Source organism: Montipora capricornis, chromosome 1, assembly GCF_036669925.1.
Source record: "Montipora capricornis isolate CH-2021 chromosome 1, ASM3666992v2, whole genome shotgun sequence".
NCBI classification, from domain to species: domain Eukaryota; kingdom Metazoa; phylum Cnidaria; class Anthozoa; order Scleractinia; family Acroporidae; genus Montipora; species Montipora capricornis.
Window position 1 is genome coordinate 17,541,922 of NC_090883.1, and position 9,584 is coordinate 17,551,505.

The window sequence follows — 9,584 nt, forward strand, 5'->3', positions numbered from 1 at the left end:
CAAAACTTCGTTGCCTTCTCTCCGTCTGGTGCGAACTCCTACAGGTCCCCACGGAATAAAGTCGCTTAAGATCAAAAGTCCAAGAATAATTACTGTCGAAACGAAGGCAACTCGAAGTGTGGGGTGATCATAATCGAAAAGCAAATTCTCCATCTGATCTCAGAACGCGTGATTTGTGTGGATCGCTGGCGCCGACTAGGGGATTAATTCAAACCCTCAGAACCTTGAGTCTTACGGGTAAAGGTAAGGAAGACTTCAAATCAAACGTGAGCTCTTTTAAAGTCAGAGTTTGGGTGGAATCACTCAATATGGCTGCAATGAATGTTGTTGATCGAAAGACTTGTATCATAAAATATGCATGAGCGGAATGCAAATTACGATGTCTCAATAGGCCATTTTCGAAATATCAAATATTCAGCTTGATAGTGAGGCAGTGAGGACAAACACAATAGGGACACGTTGGAATGAATGAGAAAAATCATGATTTGCATATCGTCCACTTTCCTTTGTTTTTGTCCTCAGAACCTCTGATTCAAGCTGAATTTTAATATATCGAAAAAGGCCTATTGAAGCGCGTGACAGATTAGTTGCTCGTCTCATGTTCGAGGTCATGTTATAGTACAGGTTTAACTTGAGGGTCCTGCAGAACTGGTTCTTCTGGCGAGTTTCTTTGAACCACTCCAAAAGAGGGGAAAAGGAACCGCCATCCATAACCGCTTACTGCTTGTCGTAAAGACAAAATATCTGAAAATATTTCACGCTTGGAGATTGCTTATGCTAGGGTACAGAGATGAAATGTGTACTGTAGAAAAGATCCTACAACCCCGTTCATTAATCGTTGGAACACTCAATACTTCACGACACTGTACCCCGTCCCCCTCACATAGTTAGAAAAAACCGCAAGCTTTGCAAGAAAGACCAAGCCTGAAATGTGTAATCACCAACTGCTTTCAATTTTGTGAAGGGGGATGGGGGAGATCACCATAAAGTACTAGTGTTTTAACACTTTTGACCGAGGTTGTAGTAAACACGATCCAAAAAGTATATAAGCTAAAAGCACGTTTTACCACGTGTGAGAGAAACTGGTCACTACCCATTCACATTTGGCACTTTAACCATGTCTTGAATATGTTTAGTTGAACACGGTTTCAAAGTGCTTTCTTTTTAAATCATGAACACTGATTTTTGACTACAAATTTAACACAGATCGAAGAATGCATTAAAATTCACCTGAATCTCATGTCAAAGCCAGTCCTACATTTTTCTGTGACTGACTTTCATTTTGTTTAACCAAAATCAATTAAACATGTCTTGTTGGTGTGAATGGGGTATAAGAAACTTGTGGACTCGTAGCTCAGTCGTAGTGTACCCAAACACCTAAAACCGGAAGGTTAAAGATTCGACTCCAGTTTGAGGCACCCGAGTATAGGAGTGTCAGAGCAAAGAAAAATGAGAATTCATCATTTCACTTCATCATAGTTAATAGAGGGGACTGGTTTTGAAGCTGGGCAAACATCAAAGGCGAAAACAAAGATGCCAAGCTTTAGGTTGGAAAGTCCACGATCGTGCATAATCTTTTGCTTTGCGCTCATACACTATGCATGCATTACGTAACCAACAAGTTCCTCAGTACGGAGTAAACAACTATGATTGTGTTTAGTGCATGGTCAAGGCCAAAAAAGAGAACAAAAACATACAACAAATAAATTTGTCGGGTTTCATAACCATTCCCCTCTATTAACTATGACTTCATTCACGGGCACCAAAACTGACCATCTCACTTGCTATAAACACAATTCAGGCTACATCCATAAGGTAACAGACGAATTTTCTACCGGTTGAAAATTCGTGCATTTAGGGGTTCCGTTCACACGGGACCACGCTAAACGTACGGAAATTTGGACGCATCGCCGTTCAAAACATTGAACGCCAAAAAGCGTTAGGGTTAGGATAGGGTAATTGTATAATTACTGAACGTTTCATATCTTGTTTAAAAAAAATTGAAAGCATAGAAAAAGAGACACCAAGTACCTACCTCGCCACAGATCCGTGGCGTTGGCCAAAAGGATCGCAACCGGTAGAAAATTCGGCCGGTACTGTGTGAATGTAGCCTCACATTCAAAATGTTTCTAAAATAGATGCGTATGATTCATCTCCACCCAACCTAATCCATTGCTGGCGACAAGCGTGAACCCTAATAGATAAGTCCAATATTTTCCGAAATACAGTATTTCGTACTTTATTATTTTTATCTTCGTACTTGAACTGTTTGCAGCATCATCAATGAATTAAATTCTTTTGAAAAAGAACCCTTTAAAGAGAGTGAATATTTTAAAAAAGTCATCTTTACCATTTTAAAAGGCCTCATCTCGTCGAAACGCACCTCACCTAAGCTCCATACTAACCATTTTGAATATATGTCCAATATTTTCCGAGATGTTTCGTATTTATTTTCATCTTCGTACTTGAACTGTTTACAGCGTCATCAATTCATTTTTTGAAAAAAAACTATTGAATAACAATAAAAGAGAGAGGAAAGAAAATACCAGCCTACACAATTTTAAAAAAAGCTTTTAAATGAGAAAAATACAATTTTTTTCCTGAGCACGTTATTGAAGTTATTCTGTTCAAAGTACCTTTCCACATACCATTGTGACACTATGGCTGCAAGATATGGAAATAACTTTCAATTTCAGAGGTAAAGGGACATGTTTTGGGGTGAAACGATTCTCATCTGATACCTGTCCCAGCCGACCACGTGCTCCTTTACCCCAAGAGTAAATTTCTCTGTCATTGCTTACGGCGACTGTAAAAGTATCGCCACACGAAACAAACGTTAATTTCTTGTCCTTCAAGGCTTCAACAATTTGAGGTTCACGCGAGGTCCCTTCACGCTCATAACCGAGCTGTCCAAAAGAGTTGGATCCGAAGGTCAGACATTTTCCATTGGTCGTCAGGACAGCGGTGTGCGATATTCCCATGGTCACGCATTTGACAGGTTCGGCTATAACTAACGCTGCAGTGATAGGCGTCAAAGTCTGTGATTCGTCCACGGTTTGTTCGCTGCCATGATCCAACGCTAATTTGTTACATCTGTTGCTTCCACAAGCTAACAATCTGTCATTAAGCGTCAATACAAAGGAACAGTCCACCCCACACGTTACAGCTTTGGCAATGAGGCCGGGTTCTAGTGCCACTGCTTGCGGCAATGCATATGACTTTTGGTTACCAAGCCCTAACCGGCCATTGTCCCCTCGTCCCCAAGAGAAAAGTTCGCGGTCAGCTGTTACAACCATCACGTGGGCAGAACCACAAGAAACCTGCCCAGTAGGAAAAAAAAAAAAGGATGAAATCCAAAGAAACTTGAGCTAAATCGGAGGGAAGTAAAGCAATATGATTTGGCACAACTTGGGCTCATAATTCATAGAGAGATTTTCAGTTGATGGAAAATTTATGGAAAATCTTTTTTTGAAAATTTACCTCTTTGGCATAACATTGTCAAAACATTAGCTGGCTACGAATCCTCCATCGATATTGACCATAGACAGACGCCATCACGCTTTTGATTGCATCATGAGTAGCAAGGTCAACATGGCGGGAAATTCAAAGGTTTGTATGGAAGTTCAATTGACCTCGTTTTTTTGCCATTTTGGACCACGTGATGTTCTCAAGGGAATTCTCCTTTTTTTTTTTTTTTTTTTCATAAGTTAGTCGTACACAAGTACGTGCATGAGACGATACTTGAAAGAAACTGTTCTCTAGAGTAACATCGCGTGGTCTGAAATGGGAAAACCAAAGTGGTCAAATTTCATGATATGAGATTTTGGGTGCTTCTTACAAAACTAAAATAAAATGCGCTTAAAAGTCCAGCTGAATGAAGTTGGATAGAAAAGCTATTAAGTTTCTACCCTAAATTTCCTGTAATTCCGAAGGCACAAAATAACAAAAAATGTATGGCAAAGAAACAGCAACATGTACTGTAGGAATTCCAGAAAATAGATATTGATGTTTGGTTTGTGATTAGGCAAAGTCTAGGAAATTAAAGTTATGGACAGTTTATTTTGCTTTGAATTACCCGCCATCAGAATTGTCAAGGGGTCATTCACCAATGACATTACCAATAATCTTTGTAACAGACAATGTTGTTTCTTTGAAAAAGTGCTTGCAAAGACTGTAAATGCCAGATTAACAGTGCTTTGGCTTACTTTACCATTTCCTCTTTCTTTAATTGATATAAATTGACATAACATTTTATTAACTGGTTAATTGGCACTATAAAAATTGAGAATTCCAGAATGACATACCAAGTAATTTTAGACGATACAATTTCTTAGAATATATGCAGCAGACCAGTGCCTTGCCTACCAATAATATACGGAGTGTGATAGATACTGTTACAGTAATAATTGGATCTGACTGTTGACCCCCTTGGGGCTTTTTGATGGTTCAAAGATGCCATATAATAATTCATTACACATCGTGCCACTATTAAATGCTTACATTACATAATAAAACAATAGGAAAGGTTGTTAATAATGCAACAATATTTTACTAACTAGTTAAAAGCATTGAAGTGCTTTACTTAAGGTTGCATGGTGCCAATTATGTTTATCAGTGACAGCTTTGTTTACCACATAACCACAACATTAAGATGACCACAAATTAACATCCCCCTGGGATTGTACAAAAAATGTATTTAATTTGGAGATGATGACAAATTTGGATCTAATAATGATATTTTAAGAGGTTAAATTCGATGTGAGTCTGATCACCCCCTTCCCCACCAGAGGGGGAGATTTATATAGATTTTACTCTGGCTAACGCCAGACGATTTCACTCGCCAATTGGGGGTGCTTTGGGTGTGAATGTCTAGGTACAAGAATACAAAAAATCAAACAAATGTTGGTCTGTGATGAGAGCCCCAAACCAGAGAACCCACAGTGGAATATCTCTGTGAACAGTAGAGAACCATCAATATTGACGGGAATCAAACCCTTGAAACATTCTTTAAAATGCAAGCTTAGTCACCACCTACTTCAAAACATAAGACCTTTGCAACATTTATCTTCATACAAAAGTTTAATTTTGTCATTCCTATTTCTCCATATCTTCACCTGTTCGACTTCGTTTCCAATTAAAGCTTCCACTATTCTTGCACGAATGACATCATTATAATCTCCATGCCCCAATGATCCATGAACTCCACTTCCAAATGTCATAAGAATTCCACGATCTAAAAAAAGAAAAAGTTATTAAAATCATTTGTGCACTTCATTCAAATGTTTAAAACAGTATTAAAGCCTTATCAGAGTACATGTAACTTGTTTAACCTTGTCCACATCAGCATAAATCATCACACATCACCTCTGAATGATGATGAAACAAACGAAAAGCTATCAGACAAAACATAAAAGAAATGGATGTACATAAGAGGTAGACTGTAGTCTACTGAGGCAATTATCTTGCCCTTAGAATGCTGTGCATCAAAAATTGACTATTTAAAACGAGGTTATAATACAACCTTTGTACTGTTGCTATTCCCTGGCTTTGCTTCCTGTAACACACCCTGTGAGCAGAGCCTCCTTTTCTCTTTTTATTTACTGAGGAGGAGAAAAGGAGGCTCTGCCCGAATTGCGTCAAATCTTTGAAGCCGCCGCAGCCCGAACTTCTGGACTAGTCACAAACTTCTGGACTAGTGACAAAACTGATGGTTATAACTGAGCCCGCTGTACCATGAAAAACAAAGATGGCGGCGAGATCTGGCATATTAGGCTTGGGTTCGAGACTGTATCCTGGCAACATGCAGCGCATATTCAATAAAGATCTTACTCGATTCATGCAGAGCCTTTCTCGAGAACGCTAAAATCGAGCAAGCAAAAGAAAGGCTCTGCTAGCAGGGTACCTGTAACAGTGCACAAACACTCAGGTACTGATTATACTATGAAGTTTTGAGATCAAGTTAATGGTCACCTTGTTTTAGTTAAGACAACAAATGAGCCATGAAGTTCAAAGCCATGAGATAAAGCATTCCAAAAACAAAAGCTTGAAAGATTTAATTGTATGCAGTTCGTGCTATCTATAGTGTTGGTGACCACACTCTAGCTACTCAAGTAAGGAATTTCATAATTTTGGGAATGTCAAACACAAGGTACAGCTGTAGAATCTGATATATTATTTCAAATGCATTCGATAAGTTAGGGCTACATGTACCTGTCAAGCAAGCCACAAACAAATCCCCACAGGAGACCTGCACAATCGTCACTCCAGATTGACCTTCAAGAAATCTTGGTAGCCACAGATCGTCCGGAATCTTGTCCTTATCTGATGACAAATCTGCTTTTTTGTTGGAATCCCAAAGGATCAAGCGACCACCACCTGTTACACCAGTTTTCAAAGTTCTGCCAGATGCAACTTGCACAACATCAGAGTCATGCTGTGGAAGCAATAGTTTTGAGGGAGTGCCAATGCCTCCACCCCAATGGCACACTACATACTCTGGTTCGGGTGGTTTGGTGGAAAATGGTGCCAAATCTGGTAGCCCATCAAGGATTCCAGGGGCCGAGTTTGATGAACTTGTCCGGTACATCGGAGTACCTGTTTGTCGACTGCCACTTGAAGATCTTCCTCGACTTGGTGGTATTGCCGCTAAAAGAAGGATCAAGTAGATTTTATATGTGAAGTACTGCCAGTACAGCACTGGAATAACACACTTATGAGCCAGATAGCTTGTGCCCGTCCTTTGTATAAAGTGAATTTTGGATCCACTTAATGTTTTATGTATTTTGTTTTATTAACATTGTTTTCTAAATTAATCAGACCAAACATAGATCTTTGGTACATGTACTTTGACTTGAGCTATCATGCTCTATTACCGGTAATTGCAATTAGCACAAATTAATTTAATCCATAGGGGACTCAAGACCTAAGGACACTTACATGAAGGTGTAAAGAAAGAATATACACTGGGAACGAATATTACTTCAGAACTGGCAGAGGCTCTTTAAATGAGTATTAAATTTAATGTAGTACTATGTATTTGAAGTGCTGGTAATAAGTGTAAATTAAGGAGAAGTGATCCACGCACTTAGCTGGACAATTTAAAATGCACCTAAAGTCAAATATTTTTTGTTCCTAATGTAAAACTCCCCATCCAAAGCAAAGATATGTCACCATTGTTGCCCAGAATTTTGCATTTTCTGTGCGATGCAAGCCATGTAAACTTGGCAGAACTAGCAGAAATTTGGACCCACGACCATGATGTGTGAGGCTTTTGCCTGGGTCTATTCTTGATTTTACATCACAAACTACTTTGCATTCCTATTTTCAAAGAAATTTTCATTGCAAAGCAGTTTGTGATGTAAAATCGACAATAGACCCAGGCATGCCTCTCACATCATGGTTGTGGGTCCAAATTTCTGCTAGTTTTGATAACTTTGTACCTCAAACTGCCCGGTGGATAAAATGCAAAATTTTGAGGTAAGAATGGTAAAACATGTTTGCGATGAATATTGTAGACAAAAAAAAATTGAATTTAGGTGATCATTTTAAGCAATTGCCTCTTATTATAGACACAGCTGAAAATTTTGAATGCTATATATTGGCACCACCCTATACAAAAAATAAAAACAATAATTATTGTTTTAGTATAAATACACAGGTGATTATTTCAAAAAAGAGAAAAAAAAACATTTCAACGCGAAATCACCTTCACTTACAGTGGCAAAACAACTACTGGAAGCCATTTTGTCTGTCGAGGTGATTATCGGCTGATAATCTGAGATAGCGAGCTAATGAGAGCGCGCGATTTTGTATAATCACCTGTGTATTTATACTAAGAATTATTATTGCTCAACCCATTGTCACCTCAAGCACCCTAGAATGTCCCCAGTTGATGAGTATCGTCTGGCATTCAAGACAGAATAAAATCTCACTTCCAGGAGCCAATGGGTAAAATTGTTCAGCTAAAGTGTGAGGATCACTTCTCCCTTACATGTATGTTAAATACTATTTTTCGTGCTTTAAAATTTTCTTGACCTAAAATTTGTCAAACCAGATCATAATCTGCTACTTACAGGGGAATCAAAACTCAACTAGCTTGAAAATAGAGCGTTTGATCCACCTGCGGTCATAATGGCAGCCATGTTAGAGGAGTGAAATATTCTTTTGGGAATTGAACTCTATTTTTATAAAAATTCTTACTTTCGTTTTCGTATGCAAATAATTTGGCTGCTGGTCACATGAATGAAAACACTCACTAGAGTGATGATATCGTTGACGTCACCTACTGTCATCAACGTGCCAACCAGAGCGTCATTGGCTGTCAAAACAAAGGGTCTTTGTTTCTGTGGTTGGTACATTTGAATAACAAAAGCAATGTTTGTAAACTTATGTTTTCCCTATAATAATAGCACGTTCAATTTTCCCCTACTGAAGTCACACTTAGCCGATAAATTATCATTATTATTATTAATAATAATAATAATAATAATAATTATTATTATTATTGTTATTATTATTGTCATTATCTTATCATTATCATTGGTTTGGGATGTTATATCTTTTCATGAGAATTTCAAAGCCTGAATTAAGACAGTTATTGACAGAATGTTGCATGTATTACCAGCTATTTTTGCCATTGGTCTTGGAGTCCTGTTACATGGAACTCTTCCTACATCAGTACGCATATTAAACAATGCATTTATTAAAATTGGCTGTGCCATAATCTGTGGGAGAGTCGGTCTCTTTGCCGGATCAATCTGAAGCATGCTGAGAACGAGCTTCTTGAAATCCTCACTATACCTTTCACTAATGGGATCATAATTCCCTTTCATAATTTTCAACACCAAAGCGGGCAGATTGGAGGCCTCAAATGCTCTTTTCAGTGTAGCTAGTTCATAAAGAACACAGCCTAAAGCCCAAATATCACTTTTTTGATTGTAAGGTTTGCCCTCACAGAGCTCTGGAGAAATATAACACGGGGTACCAATCACAGAGTTTGCTTTACTCTTGCTACTAAGTATCTTGGAAATGCCAAAATCTCCGATCTTAACAACTTTTCTGGTCTTGTTCAAAAGGATATTCTGTGTTTTCAGATCTCTGTGAAGGATATTTTGTTGGTGAACGTGATGAATCGCGACCATGATCTGCACGAATAGCCGTATTATTTCCTCTTCGTCCAAAAGTTTGCCTTTGCGCTCTTCGAGAAAGTTGTACACTGTTCCTCCCTGAGCGTATTCCATTACGATCATTAACGCCTTTTCCTCAAAGAAGCTATCGAAATAAGCGATAATATTGGGGTGCTTTAGCATAGCCAGCACTTTAACTTCGTTCATGGCAGCTTGTCTTTCTTCTTTACTCATTTCCTCGACTGGAATTTGCTTGATGATAAAAAGACACCCATCCGAAATTCTTCTACAGAGATACACCGTTCCATATGCTCCGCGACCTATGCTTTTGAGTTTCTCGTATTTTTCCATACTTACGGCAGCAAACAAATACTCTTAGAGACCCTGAAAAGAAATCTAAGACAGCATTACCAGTGAGGCTCAAAACGTCGCTCAAAACAACAAAATCATGCCTCGATT

General features: G+C 38.5%; 1 protein-coding gene across 1 annotated transcript; it reads right to left on the reverse strand.

Moving 5' to 3' along the window:
- Nucleotides 1-2,427: 2,427 nt before the first annotated feature.
- LOC138017392 (serine/threonine-protein kinase Nek8-like) lies at nucleotides 2,428-9,584 on the reverse strand. Its single transcript, XM_068864508.1, has 4 exons — nucleotides 8,621-9,584; nucleotides 6,211-6,645; nucleotides 5,115-5,233; nucleotides 2,428-3,320 (listed from the first exon to the last, which is right to left on the reverse strand). Exons 1-4 carry the CDS (start codon nucleotides 9,474-9,476, stop codon nucleotides 2,628-2,630), a joined length of 2,103 nt encoding a protein of 700 aa, XP_068720609.1. The 5' UTR covers nucleotides 9,477-9,584; the 3' UTR covers nucleotides 2,428-2,627.

Coding starts and splice junctions, on each gene's coding strand:
- LOC138017392 (XM_068864508.1), bottom strand. CDS start 9,476: ATGGAAAAATACGAGAAACTCAAAAGCATAGGTCGCGGAGCATATGGA. Junction 6,646..8,620: donor ACCAATGGCAAAAATAGCTG/GTAATACATGCA, acceptor TCCTTCTTTTAG/CGGCAATACCACCAAGTCGA. Junction 3,321..5,114: donor TTGGAAACGAAGTCGAACAG/GTGAAGATATGG, acceptor CCTACTGGGCAG/GTTTCTTGTGGTTCTGCCCA.